We start from the raw sequence: 17,364 nt of genomic DNA, 5'->3' as shown, positions 1-17,364 counted from the left end.
TAGTAGGTACATTAGGATTTGATAAAGTAAGACCGATATGAAAAAACATACATCAAGATTTCACAATATTCCAAAGAATGCGGAAAGAATGCAAGATAAATCCATCAAGCCCCGGTGAGCTTTCATGGTTTAATTCAAATACCGTTGTTTGAATTTTTTTTTTCATCAAGAGAAAAGTAGCTTTGGGATACAAGTTTAGACTGTTGATATTGGATTCTCTTCTAATAAAACTGAAGAATGTGGTCTTGAATGGCATCTTCATAATTAAGAACACTCCCACCCTTGGTGTGCACTTCGTAAGTAGAAATAATCCTTGCTTCATTTTGTTCATGGAAGTAGTTAGTGGTTTTCTCACCTCTCGTCTTCCCAGTTCTCCTCAAGAGTTATTTGTTTGCTTGGAAGTAGTTAGAGCCTTATTCAAGTCTAGTTCTTTCAAGAAACGGTTGTTACCAGTGCATTGTTATCCGGATCTTCATCAACATTATTCTTAGCTTTAATGAGATCTTCAACAAGAGTGCCTTCTCGATATTGCCATAGATCCCTTCTCCAAAAGTTAAGGTCTTGCCTTAGTAGCCTTTGTATCTGTTTCATTAACATAACCTATGCAGGAGCTCCAAGTTCCTTTTGCCAATTGTTTTCACCACGTCTAAGAAAGTTGGATCTGATGCCCAACAAGTGTTGAATCTGGAAGGAGCACTTGCTGGAATTTTTTTACTTCCGATTAGTAAATTTTATATTCCATATTTCCATTCTTCGTGTTCCTAATCTCTATTAGTAAAATACACCATAATTAACCTGGCCTTTTAAATTAGACCAGCCTTTTTTCTACCACCTAATACCCCTGATTAAATACAAAAAAATATTATTCAATGTCTTAAAAAAGGACTATTTCGTCATTTAATTTTTGATTTCTATTTATACCCTTCAATTACAACACACAGACAAAGGAGTTTTATGTAAATTCAAGGCAAAAACCCAAATCCACGCCTATATTGACATGTACGCGGTGTTACCTTGCCATTAATACCCACTTAACTACCATTAATACTGAGTTCTTTCAACTTCCCCTCCTTTCTTCATGAACTCTTTCCAGTACTGGTTTTTGCTTTATGCTTCCAATTCCGGTTATTGTAACTAGATCTGGCAGTGAAGGTTATCAAACTTTCATTGAGTTCTGAAATTTTATGATTCTATATTGTATAGTCGACATATTTATGTTCCCTGCTTTTTGCTCATCTGCTTGAAACAAGATACATCGGGCTTAATATCTTCTTGAAATCGGTAATTGTTTGTTAAGAAGCAGGATGTTTCTCCATATGAATGTCAAGGAAATTTGTAGTAAAGGTGGATGGATATTTCATGAAAACAGCTTAACCGATGGTTGGTAATCCTTTGTCATGTTTATTTTTTCAAGGAGAAGAAGTTGGAATGGGGCAAAGGTTTGGCTCAAAAGCGGGAAGCTGAAGCCAGGGAGCACGAATTAGAACTTGAGAGGGAGAGACCATTTGCCAGGACCAAGTAAGCTTACACCATCTTAATCATGGTCAATTTGCAGTCCTTCACCTTATCTTATGTAGGTAGCTAGCGCACGCATAAATCAGTTGGGAGAAATTAATGATATTTTTAGTATATGCTTATCAGCTTATGGTTTTTGAGTTAACATGCACCTCATCGTCATTTTTTAGTAGGCTTTAGAGCGTTACTTAAATATTTCCTTAAGTCTGTACCTATCACGGGCATAAATACTATCCTAATTGTATGTAGACATTGACCACATAAATGATCTTTATTGCAGAGATGATCCGGAACTTGACAAAATGTTGAAGGAAAGGGTTAGATGGGGAGATCCAATGGCTCACTTGGTAAAGGTAATAAAATAAGTTTTTCTTTTAAGTAATAACAAGTTAGCAACACACGGTAGTTTAAAAAAAAACTGTGTCATCCATGTATACAAGATACTGGCATATTGAAAGGTTATATACCTCAAGTTTTGGTATTTCACCATGTAGGATACTGTTAGACAGCTTTGTAAAGTTCACTTTGGTTTTTTTCTATTGATGATTTAACATGGTTACCAATGTTCATGTTCTTTTTATCTTTTTGCAGAGGAAGCATTCTGACCTGATTTTGGAAGATTTGGGCGACAATGAAAAGATGAAAGAATCTGGATTTATTATTCCTCAAAAGGTTCCTAATCATAGCTGGATAGTAAGAAGAATAGATGCTGCACCAAACCGTTATGGCATAAAACCTGGGAGGCATTGGGATGGGGTTGATCGTAGCAATGGTGTGTTCCCATCTACCTTCAGTTTAGAGTCTGATTTATTTTAGTGATGAGTATATACACTTTCCTGTTAATCATTGTTGTGGTACATATAAAGGAGTGGGAGCTTGATTATGTTTGCATATTCTTTCTCTTACAAGTAAGAATATGATCGTCATATCTGAAGTTGCTATCTTTTTCGTGTGATATATTTTCTTCTTTCTAGGGAAAGATTTGTCATGGTAATGTGCACATAAAGTTGCCATGGTTATGATCTGTGAACTGTAAATCAGAAGAATCATTAAATAATCCCGATAGATCTTTTTAAAGGGGTTCAAAAGATTCCAGTTGTCTATTATCTGCTTTAGGTTGTAGTTTGAAATCTTTGAATCATAAGTATTTTCTGGTGATAATGTCTTTGAGTTTTTGTCTATAGGTCACTACCCCTATTCATTTAAGTAATTTCAAGAAATGAATACATGTGGACATGTGTTGTGTTGCGTATGTATTGTTGTGCAAAGATATCTAAGTATCTCTCTTGCCTTCTCTTAAAATTGTACTTTTATTTTGGTCAATCGACAAATGACCTGGAAGAGAAAGCAATACCAAAAAGCCGTACCCCACTAAGTTTGAGTTTCGGGGATACTTAGGACCTTAACCTATAGTTGTCGGGTGTGATATTATTCCGAGAAAAAAAATATCATTTGCCGAAAAGGAAGACTAAAATAGTGTTTTGAAAATAAATAAAAGACAAGGATATAAATTTTGTAGCCTTAATATACTGAATCATACCTTTTGCAGTTTCCTTTCGACTTTTTAGTAAAATCACATCTTAAAGCCTGTTGAATTCAGTATTACGATGAGTATGATGTAATTCTATGAAATATGGCTCTGTATGGTGTTTTTACATTTAGAGTTGCAATAATGAAGTAATATGTTCTTCTGTCTTGGTGCAGGATATGAAAAGGAATACTTCAAAAGAACAAACGAAAAACAAGCTACTGAAAGAGAAGCGTATCTTTGGTCGGTCTCCGATATGTAATTGAAGGATACCGTATCAAATTTTGCTTCCATTGTATGAAACAGTTGATTGACATATTTGTAACTGCTGGCCAGCTGCCTTGGTAAATTTCTCTGAAACTCCGTAGAAGCTACAGGTGTATACAAGTTGTTTCCTATAAGTTACATTAATGTGTATTGTCTTCTCTCAAGATTGTTGACTCTTATATATTTTTGTGCATAAGATAACCACCGACACTAAGTTACTGAAGCTTAGGGGAAAGGATGGGAAAGCACCAGTCCATACGTGTAGATAAAGAATACAACTAAGGCGAGCCTAGCTCTCCTATGAAGAAGCCCCTACTGAATTCAAGTAGCAGCACAATATTTGGCGATAGACATCATTCAGTGGGTAAGATCATTTGTGTACTTTCACTATTGGCTATATTTGTGCTGTAATTGAGTCATAAGTTCTAACTAATATATAGCCGTTATCCAATATATGTGTTGTGTGGGTACTTCAAAATGGAAGTCGTACCCGTGTCGGACACTCCATATTTTAACTGGAAATGCCATGTCTCTGGAGTGTCTTTGCTGTGTCTCAGCCATACCCGTGCAACACAGTCCAATATCAAATATTCATTTCACCGATTATTTTTAAAAGGCTGCTCATCGGCTTATTGTGCAAGCTGGAGATATTAGATGCAAGTTCAAAACGTAGATGAAATTGGGAGTAGGATGTAACCCGTGGCAGACTACTGGCAGCTACTTTTGGTCACTGTTTTGACATTATACGCTGGCTAAACAGTAGATAAAAATGCAATAGGTAAGTGTCTTTAACTTTGATAATTAATTTTTTGAACCACTTACACTGTACGAAAGTTCATTATTAAAGAGTTGCGTGTTTTGTGATTCAAATAGCTGTACAGATGGGTGATAATAAAGTCTTCAGAGAGTCATCCTGTAAAAGGAGTTTGATGCCGATATTTCTCGCTATAGTTAGTGTATTTTATTTGTAAGGTTAGATAAGAGTTTGACCACCATAGGTTGTATTTTTTTTTATGGTAATAGGTTGTATTCCATCTATAAGTTCCATTGCTAAGTTCTAATAGAATTTGTGTAACATGTCATAATGATTATAATACTTTTGCGTAAACAATTCGTGCTATCAGAGTTTCACTAACAAAGTATCCCAATTGACGTACAGTACAAACTATGCTATATTTCAGCTCAATTCATATTCAAATTTGAATTGCCCACATAGGTGTATCAAATTTGGCAAGCATGGCGTATTGGCTTATGTTGTTTTTTGTTCTTTGTCAGTACAGAGAGTCTAAGCTTCAATTTAGGTTGTTATTGATGTATTACATTTTGATTTGGCGAAGCAGTGGAAATAACTTAAAGGATCCTAATTATGCTACTACTTGATTTTGTCTATATATGGCATTGCCGTTATGACTGTCTGCATGTTTTTCCTATCAGTCTGTTAAGTGGTACTTTCTCATGATTTCAATTTACTTTTATGACTTCATCCAACTGAAATTTGTGCTGCACTATCGTGCTGATTTTTCAAGTACTTGCATGGGAAACTTTACGAGATACTTCTACGCTTTTGACTTCAACTGGCAGATGGTTGCCATTTCCAGGAAACACCATCTATAATGCACACAAAATGACGCTAATAAATTTCTAAGATAGTTTGAGAGTTGAAGTTGGCCCTGATGTTGAAGTTACAGTAGTGACTCATGGATTTATGTTAGTCCAAAATGGCCAAAGGAGGCACCTGTTTAGGGAAGATAGTAATCAATCAAAAAGTAAGTAATGAAATGTTTGATGTTTGTGTTGGTTATTTATGTATGACCATCATTTTTACATTTTTGATCTAGCTGGAGTATTATGGAAATACATGTTTTAAAGTGGTTACATCATTTCTAAACACAAGGTTTCCAGTAATATTCTTGCAACGATACCTTTACCCTGTTACATGTTCGATTGAATTCGTGCTGACAATCAAACACACCTTAAATGATTGATCCATTGGCTCAAATTTCTATTTTCTTGGTGTATTATATTGGTGCAGTAATGCAGCTCAAACAAGGGCAAACACTTAAGATTATGCATAAGGAAGTACGATAACTCCTAGAAGCCAAGGGGTTCATTTTCTTTCAAGCTTTTATTCAATTGCAACAATGGATGGGAAGACTGCTGCTCACCTTCAACAAGCTATTTCTAAATATTCAAGAGAAGAGATACTTAAAATAATGTGAGTCCCAGCTTTTCCATTTTTTTTTTTTTCTTTTTACCTTGTGATGCAACATAAAGCGTTCTGAGAACTTCCTCAACAATGGATGATTTATAACCGACATTTGGTATTACAGAAATAGAGACCATACACATAAATGCTTTGTCTCATGAATGTTACAGTACTTATGCTTTGGTGTCACTCCATGAGACATTACATCCAAGTAGTTGTCACCCAATTGATTAATTTAATGCTCATGCATCATCAACATCAACTTAGTAGTTGACTCATTGACTTGATCAAATTGTTTCTTTCGAAATCTTAAGTTGATTTTTCAAATCATGTAATGTTTAAGAAACAAAAATAAATCAGTACGATGCAAATATTGTCTGCTAAAATAAAGTGACCAGGAAACTGAAATCATCCATTAGTCCATGCTAATTTTGATCTGATTTTCCAGTTCCTAAAAAATATTGGTATGATCCTTTTTTCGCTTAAAGCTGATTAGCAATTTTACAGGACTCAAAAGAAGATCCAGTGACCCCATTTCCGTCGAAAATAATTACATCATCACCCACTGAATGCAGGTTGGTCGATATCATTTATCGTGTAATTAATAAATTATGTCTTTTAATTGATAAATTTTCTCAATTTTGAAATCTACTGAGGGATACTCGGGCAAGTTTAGAAAGAGTTGCTACAAAGCGGGTAACACTTAAATTAGAAATGTGCATTCTTCTTCAAAATACTGCTGTTATAATTTAGGCTTTATCAGTCCGAAGCCTTTTATCCAATTGGACTTTAACCATCTTTGTCTCCTATGCTTAGGTCCGCAGCTCGAGAATCTGCTAGGTGGCTACAACTCCTCCCCACTTTTTGTCGTTCATTGAGACCTAATGTTTTAAAGAGCTCGAAGTTCCTTGATTGATGGAAAATGATAAAAAATGTTAAAAAAGGCCTAAGCGTATACAAAGGAGCTTGAAGATGTAAGTAACCTATGGACTTTACACTGGTTATAATATGTTACTAACGGTCTAATGACATCAAGTATTGAACAAATAAGGTTGGGAGAAACTTCCAAACTCATAGTTTACTTTTCTTTTCTTTCCATTTTCCCTTTCTTCTTTAATTGCAAGTAAACTTGCAGTCATTGAGGAGAAGGATCCTATGAATGTATTTCCTTTTTGTGTATGCTATCGTTCTCACTTTTCATTTTTCCTTATTTGCATCGACGATACTTAAAATCAGAAGGACCACATGTAAGAAACTTCTGGGAACAAGTTCTAGGAACAATTGTATTCAATATCACAAATGTGTCACATAATTTTGCAGAGGCAACTGGTTGTATATGTTTAGCTTTGCATTAGCTTCTGAGTTTGCTGCTACTTGCTACAGGTTTAGAACTCTTTATCCCAGTCTAATATACATTTTCCTATTTTGAGCGTATAATCACCGTGGTACAACGGTAAGCAACAAAAATGCATTTGCCAAGGATGCTAGAGTAGATTTGCACACGGATGGTGAGGATCGATGTGTGTTGCTATTCAATCCTTAATCCATTTTTCTAGATATAGATTTGTCTTTAGCTTAATTCACCGTTAAGTATTTCATGGTATTGAGATGGAAGAGTGGGAATGCTAACTTTTATTTATGAATGCATAGGAATTAGAATTTCATTCGACCTTAGGATATTCATCTAATCCAAACCATTGCAATTGATTTGTTAAAAGGTTTCAATGGTATTCTTTAAGGTGATGTAGTACTGATAACATACCCGGAAAAGCGTAATGAACTCAAATTACTATAAATTTATGAGAGGGCTGGGATTCAAATCTTTGTTGTTTAAATCTCTATAAATCGAGGGTCAAGGCTTAAGACACCGGATAGACACCTCGACCATTTAGAATTAAAAACGCCACTATTAAAATGCCTGCTTAACTAGCCACCAATTTAACCACTCTAAACTCTTTCGTTTTCAATCTCCCACTTTCTGCCCCTCCATCTACCCCCCACTCAAGTGGATTTCGGTTTTGCCAAGGAAGTTTGAACAATTTATGTATTTTGAGTGTGGTTGTTTCACTCATCTCCTTACTTTGCTCATTGACATTGTCAGCAGTGAACTTCACACTCTCAACAAGTACTAACTCGGTAACTTTGGTTGTCTCTTTTTGAAACTCTCAATGTCTTTGTTCGAATCCACCCACTGTGGTTATCGAGGTATGCCTTATAATGCATATTTCTCATAAAAAAATACGTAGTAAAATGGATTACAAAGCAATAGGCAGGCATGGTTAATTGTTTGTGCAGGATTATATTCCATAAAAGCGTGTATACTTTATTTTTTTTTGTTCATGTAATTTGAAACTCATTTCAAGTCTACAATGGTGTATTTGGATATTACAAGTTGTTTCAATAGCTAATGATTAGATTGTCTCATCCCTTGGTCATCCACGAAGGGATGCAAATGCATGATTTAGTAGAGGCATGTATATATCTGATTTTTTTAGAGTTTCATTGCCCTTACATTTTCAATTATTTTTGTTGAACGGAAAACAGTTCTACTTGAGTCGATATGAAGTAAAGAATATTATTTTTGATAGGTACGTAATTTACTGAGTTATTAGTTGCTTTTGGAGTCTAAATTCAGTGTTTCAGACCTATATGTAGTTGGAAATATAAAGCCCAAAAAATACTTCATGTAGTGTAGTTGTGACTATAACCAACGATGGTGGTCTATGACACGGCTGAAATCAACTGAAATCGACATGACCGTCACAAAATGAAGACAAGTAGGTGATGGTGCAATACTAATCTCACCAGTTTACGGCAAGTCGCTACAGTGTTCTATCTTAATGACACTATTAGGAACAAATTTTAGATTCCCGGCCGTGGAAGAACAATATTTCATTTCCAGTGAAGGAGTACCAAGGTACTGTGATTCTTGACGTGTTTGTGAACTTAGAATTTCAGTTTAAGTAGGTAACTTATGCATTTCTTTTATATTGTTTGCATGGATAACTTTCTTTTTGGCTTATTATCTTAGACAATCTATTGGTTTGTATTCCCTTTCTATATGTCTACAAGGTATTGACATTTGATATACATCCTTTAATTATAACATACTAAAGTACTAAACTGCTGAATGGGCGATCTTCAGGTACAACTCATTTAAGGAAAATGGTCAAATCTTTGTGTGCAATTAGCGGAACAGTGTATTTTAGTTGGATGATTTTTTAACCTATTGTGCTCACACAATATTCACTCAAAACTTACTTGCATAAATGAAGGATTTGCCTTTCAATACTACTCTTGCTTGGTTGAATATCCTAATATCGTTCTTTGCCATGTTCATCTTAACAATTACAAAGTTTTTTATGTTATCTTTTCTGGAATTGTTGAGGTACTCCGTCTGTTGCATTTTTAATTTTTGTTTTTGTTGTAGGTGGATGTTCTATTAATATTGCAAAACATCCTGATTCATAGCTCTCTTCTTTTTGTATGTGATTTTACTTGCAGCCATACTTATATTCAGTGAAGAAGCTGCTATTGATAAGTTGCTTAGCACTTCAAGACAATTGATAAGAATGTAGCAGTCAGCATGGACATGGAGCTTATATATAGAGATGAAAAGAGCGTGAACGAAATGGTTTATGATCATGCAACAACAAGCTTTCTTTAGGAACACCTCGGAAGAGAATACAATGGAAGTGCCAGGTTAGGATGCTAACCAACACATCACGGTGTCATGGTTATTTATCTCTTTGTAATTAACTCTTAAACCTGGTATGTGGTTGCCTGATGTTTGCAATCATTCTTTCATTTCAACTTCATGCTACCAAGAGGAAAAATAGATAATTCGAGGCCGATATGAAAGGTACAAAATAGGGTTCAGACTGTGAAACAACTACTAAAGTGTCTATGTTATGTACGCAATAATTTGCATTATCTGAGGCCCTGTACTTATCCAATTTTTTATGCCAAGAGTAGGTTTTAATTGCTTTATCTCTTCATTCCTTTTATTTGATCTCATTATTTTGCGTGTGTGCATATTTATGTATTTGAAGCCTTGAATATAAATTGCGTTTTCCTAAGACATATTTCTCTTTTGCTTTTGCGTGTAATCTGAGAAGGGCATCCTTGGGGCGGTACTTAGAAGCATTCAAAGTTATTAAAGATACACGAAAAGTGGCATCTAATACACCATCAACTGAGAAGAAAGAGGAGCTTGAGATACTTGAAACTCAAATAGCATCTATTGCCACTGATGCAACTGATGTGCATCCAGAGGCAGAGGCCACTGTTCAGAGGAATCCCAAATGTATTAGTGCCTGGAACTACTATTACTGAGTTAAGTTGAAGAGTGACTTGAAAAATCATTCTCTAAGTTTTTTAATATAATGATGCGTTCAGATCACACACATTTCAGGGCATCGGTTTACACTGATCGACCAGCATCAGGTAGCTGCAAGTCAGTATCTGGAAGCCTATAAACTATCAGGCCTCTAAATACGTATGCTACCTCCTTAGTTTGGGATCTGGGGCCTATATGTTTAAATGATTTGTAGGTAATGAGTTCCTAAATGGGTTAATCTCTGAAGATTTTAATTGTCTATTTTCAGATTTCTCGGAAAGCCTCAAATCGTAATCTGATCTTCTTGAGTAGAATACTGCAGGTACTTTTTCAGATTAAGCGCGTGGATTAGATTTAATAAACTTTTTCAGATTAAGCATCTCTAAACTTTGTACACGTTCTGATGTTATTCTGCATTATTTTGTTCATCTTTTCTATTTGTTCTTGGTTCATGTGACCAAGTGCTATATGGCATTTTTTTTAGAGGTGATATGGGAATTGAGTTATAACAAAAAAAAAGGGAAGTTGCAATAAGGTGACCAACGAAGAAGATGATTTTGCGTAGACTATGTCTGACAGATTATATCCGTTTTGTTGCAGTCTGTCATGCATGGAGGTCCATTGCAGTAAAGCACATACACTACCTTCATGGACTCAATCGACTTCCTTGGTTAATGATCTCTCGCGATGAAACCACACAAACTGGAATGTTCTTAAGTCTCTCAGAAGGTACAATCTATAATCTTAAGCTGCCAAAGTTAGCAAGTCGGAGTATCTGCTGTGGATCAGCCCAAGGCTATTTGAGATGGCACATCACAATGGTAACTTCCTGTTTGATCTTTTTTCTGGACGTCAGATCAGTCTTCCACCACAATTAAGAAAATTAACTGTACATAAGAACTCTACAAAAGTTGATTTGGAGGAAAATAAAAAGGCCCATTAGACGCGATTCAACAAGCGATCACCATGAGGTTAGTACATAAGAACTCAAGACATCTGAAGAATCTTTCACGAAATCAATTTTTCGGGCGATAATATGGAGGTATCTCAGAATCATCTCAAAACTATATATCCCCTTTGTTGCCTTGATCCCCATCAATGTCTTCTTTCGGTGAGTATTGTGGGAGATTTTACATAGGATGAAATTGAATCTTGCATTCGGATTATCCGGGGACAATTACCGGCGAGGAGAAGTGCCGAGCAAGTGCATGGATTCGATCCAATCATGTTTCGACCTTCACCATCGATCTTCGGGCCTCTCAACAAGTAATGTCGACCCAGGTCATCGACCTTCACCATCTGATCCAATCATGATTCGATCCAATCATGTTTCGACCTTCACCTTCACTCAGAAGTTATATGAGGCTCCGGATCCTTATCCAGCTATTGCTTCAATTGTTGTAAGTTTTTTTAGTACGCTTGCGTTTTATGCGTTCGATTTATGTTGTTGCAGAGAATTTGATTGTGTTTTTTTTTAATGTAGGAGCAAGATGTGAAAGTTTCTGAACTAGAGTCTGAGAATAGAAAGATGAAGGTTGAACTAGAGGAGTTTAGGATTGAAGCTACTCATTTGAAGAATCAACAAGCGACTATCTGAGGAGACTTGAAGACCTTAATCGCCAACTAGAACAACGGGTTAGCATAGTTTATATGTCCTATTCATGTTTTCATGAAAAATTATAATACAACTTGGTTTATTTATTATAGTCTTGCAAAAGATGAGTTTCCCACATGCTTCCTTGAAGTAAAATTTGTTTTGGCAACCCCCTATTTTGTTACCATTACAGACTCGGGTGGATGTTGCTTTAGGTTCCTTCTGATATCTGTCATTCCCAAGTGACGTGCTGAATTTGGGTTGGCACCCTGGCCATTTGACATAAAACTCTCATAGGGGCAAGTGGGGACAATAGTGACAGTAGGAGCTGGCTTTTGCAATGTGGTATCATAGCCCCAAGGACGGGTTCATCTAAAGGTGTGGGACTTTGATATTCTGAGGTTATGCTTGGGAAGTGCCTGGGTTAAGGAGGTGAGAGTTGAAGCTAGGTTTGTAGTTCTACGCCTTTAGGTTCACTCCTAGACATGGGGTTCTGATGGAGATCATTTTGCAAATCCTTAGAACCTAGGTGTTTTATGGCAAATAGACTTTGTTGAAGTGTGATTGATCGAACCAAGCAACGAGGTCTTTTGATTTTCGCACACCTCTTATGGGGGTTAATTATGGAGACCGTAGCAGATAGTAGAAGGGCGTTGTCGCATGTACTGCTCCTTTATATAGGTTGCTACTATATCATGGTCTGAACTTCTCATGCTTTGGCATCTGTCAGTCGAAATTTATAGATTACAATAGTAATTGTTATTATGCTAATGATTATTGTTGTTTTTCTGATTTTTTTTGAGATGAATTTAGATGGAGGAAAAAGTGAAAGAAATTGTAGAAATCAAGCAACGTGGCTTGGCGAGAAGAGAATCGAAAACACCGGACGCCCTTAAAGAAAGGTATACACATTGTTGTTAAAGAAAATTTGACTCATGTTCTTGACTTTTGTTACTTTGTTTTGGTAAACATGGCTATGTGAAGCTCTCTCTCTCTCTCTCTCTCTCTCTCTCTCCTTTCATTTTTTAGGTTGTTTTTGTATGCTCATGGAATGTGTAACATGTTTTTGTGTTCTTATGGAGGCAGGGCGGCGATTGTTGGGGATCGATTCACGGCAAGCTAAAGATAGTGTTTCAAATATGGAAGCTGCATGAATTTGCCTGAGAGCCAGTTATTTGACTTCCGTGCTCAATCAAGGTATGTATATTGCCATTGTTTTAAGAATAGGTTTTGGCATTTTATTTATGTCACATGCAATGCTGATGTCTACTCTCTAAGCATTTTATATTTTTATTCTCTCGAGAAGCTTGCTTAATTATTTAAAAGGTACTTATGAAAATGCGGTTATGTAACACATTCTCATTTGTCTCTTTTCGGATGAGGATCTGTACGAGAACAAAGCAATCAGAAGTTAATCTTCTTATGGATGAAGTTGAACGGGCTCAGTCACGACTACTTAGTCTTGAAAGGGAGAAGGTGAAAATTATGATAAATGGTATCATTTCAAATGTCCGTGATCATGAACCTTTAGTTTAGACATATATGTGCATCTTCCATCCGTTTTCTGCTATTCTTCAAGACTGTAGATTGTTCATTGTAAACAGTCTATTGCATCTATTGATAATCGTCTCTTCATTTCACTTGAAGAAAAGGAATCCACATGATGTCCTTTTTGGGATCAACATTAATGGAAAAAAAGAAACACCTTATTAAATTATTACATGATCTTGTGAAAACACCTTATTTTGCTTTGGACTTCCCTGCAGGGACTTTTGCACTCTCAATTAGAGACGACAAATGAAGAAAATGGAAACAAAAGGTGAGGTTTCATAAGTCAAATTCTACATATGAATTCAATCATCCTTACATTTTAGTTTGGTAGACCCCGGTGGTGATAAATTGCATTGAATGTAAGATTAACATTGACGGTAGCTAATAAAAGGCGGTTTTGAGTGTTATCATGCTTTTCTTCTTCGTATTATGTTCCTCAGCTTGATGTTACTCTTTTTTGCATCAGTAATATGGATTTAACTACTATCCTGGAGAATTCATTGAGTGCGAAAGAGAAAATAATCTCCGACTTGAATATGGAACTTCACAATATGGAAACCACTTTGTCAAATGAATGGGAGGAACACATGAATGAGATGAAGAAGTTGAATGCATTAATTAGTCAAAAGGTATTTATTTTATTTCAATGAGACATGATTCAACAAAGAATTTAGCAATTTGAATGAGGAAAGGGGCGAAGTCAATTACTTATGTTAATTCACATGCAGTTTTCAGATGCTATTTATTTGTTAATTTGCAGGAAACTTCTATTCAAGAGATCAAGAAAGAGCTTCAAGCAAGGCCAACTGAAAAACTAGCCCAAGACATTGGTTAAATATGAAAATTTAGTCTGTTATAAAGTACTAAACTGCTATGGTTAAATTCTTTGTTGAGGCGCACTTATACAAGCCCAATAACTTAAGGTCGATTATATAAGTGACTGTGAGGCGCAAAAGGACACAAGCTATGAAAATTTCGCAGAAAACACTATGGTTAAATATGGAGCATCTTAACTCTCTTCTTAATAACTATGTTAACATTCTCTTCAATAAGTTTTGTGTATTGTTCATGTGTAGAGCACGTGCATTTTGCTAGTGTTGATAATGCTCTGTCAATTTTTGAAGCTAATCTACCCCCACCTATCTGGTTAGTGCTCATTACACCAGTTCAGCCCAAGTCCCACAATTTTGAACTTCTACTAGGGTAGCGTTCATAGCGTTGTGATGAAATTCTTTACTGTGAGGTGGTTAGGCGGCCTGCTCCTTTCTTCTTTATAATAGAAACACGGTTGAAGTCTCCAATAAATCTAATGAGATCATGGCCATTTGATTCAATTAAAGGTCCACCGACGGATTAAATCAAAACTACTCGACTCTAGTAAATCCTTTTTAGTCTTCTAAAGCATTCTCCTTTCTTGCTCCTCTCCATAAAAGGATCTTTTTTAGAAGAAGTGGAGGCTTCTATTGTGGCTTCGGGTTTTTTTCCCCCCTTTAACCACTATTAATACTGTCCCTGTGTAGTAATTCTATTATTTCCCAACTTTGATAATCACTAGTATATTATGCTTCAAAGTGCATAAAATTTTCTGTCTTTGATGATTTTGAAGTATACTTACGATCACTTGAGTTTCGATTTGATTGGAATTTGTTGTGGAAATCGACCCGTGCATGTGGGGAATTTTGGACATGTTCTACTAATTAATTGAAAACCACAAATCATGCATGAGATGCTTCCGCCTAGAATTAATATTTTCTATTTTAGTTTCTATCTATTATGTTCAGTTAATCGGGAACTTCTATCTATATCTATGTGTTGTGTTCGGGTTATTTATAACCATCTGGTGTTTAAACACTTTTGATCATGGCGTTTCTTGATACTTTCACATAGCAGTGGGTTCGGGTTACATTACAAATTTGAATAGGTACAATTATTTGCTTACATGGCCAATTACAATATGCTAAAAAAGTCTGTGCTACCAAGTAGAAGAAATCCTATTAAAGGTCATGATTACTAGATAAACAACATAGCAGTGGGTGTGAGGGCGGTATAATAATTCTATTCTATTATCTGTAGAGAGAAAATAGTGGGAGAGAGCATGAAGAGATGAGGATATTTCATTTTTTTTTTAGGGCTACCAAATTAAGTAGCGGTGGCTTTAGGGCGGTGTAATAATTCTTTTGTAATAATCCTATTGAACTCTTTTTTTTTCCGATATATATTGGAATTTCCGATATGAAATTTTATATTGCCGATATAATCGATATTTCCGATATAATTGATATATATTAGTTGATTTTTTGACTATTTTTTAATATAAACCCGATATTTCCGATACATTTTTGATATTTTTGATATTATATGTCCGATTTGTCCGATATTTTTGATATTTTAAATAGTTTGGATTGGTCACCAAAAAAAATAGATATATCCAATATTTCCGATATATATCGGTTTTTGGATACATCGATATATTGATCGATATCGATATTTTGGGCGGCGGTGTAATAGTTCTATTCTATTATCTGTAGAGAGAAAATAGTGGGAGAGAGCACGAAGAGATGAGGATATTTCATTTTTTTTTAGGGTTACCAAATTAAGTAGCGGTGGCTTTAGGGCGGTGTAATAAATCTTTTCTATTATCTGTAAAGAGAATAGTGGAATAGAGCACAAGAGATTAGGAAATATAGAATATTTCATTTTTTTTTTTCGGTTATACCACATCTTTCAATTTTATTTGTTGGTCTTTTTTGGGTTTTTTTTTTTAAGAAAATAGTCAAGACCTCCACTACAAAAACCCTGTCACCTTCCCCCCAAATCACCCGACGTTTTCTCCCCCAAAAAACCACCCGACACCTACTACTCCAAAAAACAGACCCCAACCACCGCCTTCCCCAACCCCCAAAAACAGACCCTGACCACCTTCTCCCCTGAAACCCCGACCATCATCTCCCACCACCACCACATATATATGCCTCCACCATCTCTTTCCTTTGCCTCCACCAGTGATTCGTTCTCCACCAATTCGCCAGCACCATCTCCCACCATCACCACTAACCGACATAACCTACTCTCAATTTGCGCACCCCTTCCCTAATACTGTACAAAAAAAAAATACCCTAACCCCCGAAAATAGACCCCGACACCTTCCACACCGAAACAGACCTCACAACCACAACTTCAACACCCGACACTGACAAAAAAAAAGTCACGATGGTTTGGTTTTTTTTTCCTGGCTGTTTTGTTTCTGTTTTTGTAGACTTTGGTTTGGTTAATTGATTAGCTAGTATAGTTATTTGTTGGTTTTGATGGAGTTGGGTTTGTTTCGATGCTAGGTTTGTTGTTTGGGTTTGATTTATGGTAGCGCTCTTGTTTGTTGTGGTTTAGATTTGGTTTTGTCTATTTTTAGGTTTGTTAGAGGTGTCGTCATCATGCTCTCTCAGAAGAAACATGTGCATTGCCCCTTTCGTGAGTTTGATAAGTGCAAAGATGAGGTCAATGGTGGTGGCATCTTTACGGTTACGTATATCGAAACTCACATTAAGAAGCAGCACTTGAGTGGCCAGGGATATACAGATAGACTGTGAGATAAAATTAAGGAGGACATAAGTTTATTTTTTTCTCTTCTTAACTTTTTGAAAACGGTGAACAAATGGATATGTGTGTAGGAACCGTTATTTCAGAATGAATATTTCTACAAACCGTGAAAACCACGCGCAGCGGAATTAATGGTTCTCACGATTTTGGAATGGAAAACATACTTGTAAATCAGCTTCTTGATAATTCTGAGAATCCAATAGCTATGAATCCAAATCAACAATCAACCCCTTGATCTTCTGTTGTATTCCTTTCAATAGATTGGACGTTGTGTGGGCAACGATCTACCAACCCCCTTCTTTCTCACTAAGCTAGAACCAATTTTGGATCTATCTTTCCTTGTTTATCTTTTAAATCCATATAAATAGTGAATTCGGCCAGGAGAGAAGGGTTTCTATTTATAGGTTACAATAGGGATCATGAGGAGAAATTAGGGTTGGGCTCCTGACGGGCTTAAGCTTCCCATGTTCGCCCAGAACACACGGCCCAAGTCCGTCAACAAAAGACTTATTCCACTAAAGGCCATTGTTGCACTACCGCCCTAATCCCAAATTATGTGTTACGTTTATGGGCTCCATATTATATGCTCGTTGATCTCCCCGTGTTTAAGATATCGAATGTCCGTTGATTAAGTCAAGTTACTGACAACTACATTAATAAACTTTTTATGTCCTTGAGTAGTACCACTCAACCTCATTGTCATGTCGGAATCAATCCACTTACAGGGTTTACATGACAATCCTTTTGAGCTCCTCAAGGGGACATCATCA

The 17,364-nt window shown here is 36.1% G+C and overlaps 2 protein-coding genes and 1 long non-coding RNA gene across 10 annotated transcripts; all 3 read left to right on the top strand.

Annotated features, from left to right (window-relative positions):
* Positions 1 to 1,022: 1,022 nt before the first annotated feature.
* On the top strand, positions 1,023 to 6,091 carry LOC147496226 (pre-mRNA-splicing factor cwf26-like). Of its 4 annotated transcripts, none has more exons than XM_086562435.1 (8): positions 1,023 to 1,152; positions 1,415 to 1,518; positions 1,796 to 1,868; positions 2,107 to 2,287; positions 3,220 to 3,420; positions 3,508 to 3,674; positions 5,343 to 5,525; positions 6,024 to 6,091. In XM_086562435.1, the coding sequence occupies exons 3-5, from the start codon at positions 1,818 to 1,820 to the stop codon at positions 3,303 to 3,305; spliced, it is 318 nt and encodes a 105-aa protein (XP_086418561.1). In that variant the 5' UTR covers positions 1,023 to 1,152; positions 1,415 to 1,518; positions 1,796 to 1,817; the 3' UTR covers positions 3,306 to 3,420; positions 3,508 to 3,674; positions 5,343 to 5,525; positions 6,024 to 6,091. The 4 variants fall into 4 exon arrangements, with proteins under 4 accessions (XP_086418561.1, XP_086418560.1, XP_086418558.1 ...); XM_086562434.1 differs by having other exon boundaries at positions 1,148 to 1,281; XM_086562432.1 differs by lacking the exon at positions 1,023 to 1,152 and having other exon boundaries at positions 1,288 to 1,518.
* A 1,822-nt stretch (positions 6,092 to 7,913) lies between these two features.
* LOC147496225 (uncharacterized) lies at positions 7,914 to 10,762 on the top strand. 5 transcript variants are annotated; one of them, XR_015196546.1, is made up of 4 exons: positions 7,914 to 9,218; positions 9,635 to 10,177; positions 10,456 to 10,584; positions 10,712 to 10,762. It is a non-coding gene; the product is annotated as an uncharacterized LOC147496225 (long non-coding RNA). The 5 variants fall into 5 exon arrangements; XR_015196545.1 differs by lacking the exon at positions 10,712 to 10,762 and having other exon boundaries at positions 7,914 to 8,433; positions 9,021 to 9,218; positions 10,456 to 10,705; XR_015196547.1 differs by lacking the exon at positions 10,712 to 10,762 and having other exon boundaries at positions 9,635 to 10,014; positions 10,124 to 10,177; positions 10,456 to 10,705.
* A 2,089-nt stretch (positions 10,763 to 12,851) lies between these two features.
* Positions 12,852 to 14,007, top strand: LOC147496224 (protein CASP-like). The gene is made up of 4 exons (XM_086562431.1): positions 12,852 to 12,925; positions 13,216 to 13,268; positions 13,467 to 13,629; positions 13,761 to 14,007. Exons 1-4 carry the CDS (start codon positions 12,872 to 12,874, stop codon positions 13,833 to 13,835), a joined length of 345 nt encoding a protein of 114 aa, XP_086418557.1. The 5' UTR covers positions 12,852 to 12,871; the 3' UTR covers positions 13,836 to 14,007.
* The last annotated feature ends 3,357 nt before the right edge of the window (positions 14,008 to 17,364 follow it).

Source organism: Coptis chinensis, chromosome 5 (assembly GCF_015680905.1).
Source record: "Coptis chinensis isolate HL-2020 chromosome 5, ASM1568090v1, whole genome shotgun sequence".
In the NCBI taxonomy this organism is placed as follows: Eukaryota; Viridiplantae; Streptophyta; class Magnoliopsida; order Ranunculales; family Ranunculaceae; genus Coptis; species Coptis chinensis.
Note: the sequence above shows the minus strand (reverse complement) of the source record. Positions and strands in the feature narration are given on the sequence as shown.

Coding starts and splice junctions, on each gene's coding strand:
- LOC147496226 (XM_086562435.1), top strand. CDS start 1,818: ATGTTGAAGGAAAGGGTTAGATGGGGAGATCCAATGGCTCACTTGGTA. Junction 1,869..2,106: donor CAATGGCTCACTTGGTAAAG/GTAATAAAATAA, acceptor ATCTTTTTGCAG/AGGAAGCATTCTGACCTGAT. Junction 2,288..3,219: donor TGGGGTTGATCGTAGCAATG/GTGTGTTCCCAT, acceptor GTCTTGGTGCAG/GATATGAAAAGGAATACTTC.
- LOC147496224 (XM_086562431.1), top strand. CDS start 12,872: ATGGATGAAGTTGAACGGGCTCAGTCACGACTACTTAGTCTTGAAAGG. Junction 12,926..13,215: donor TTAGTCTTGAAAGGGAGAAG/GTGAAAATTATG, acceptor ACTTCCCTGCAG/GGACTTTTGCACTCTCAATT. Junction 13,269..13,466: donor GAAGAAAATGGAAACAAAAG/GTGAGGTTTCAT, acceptor TTTTTGCATCAG/TAATATGGATTTAACTACTA.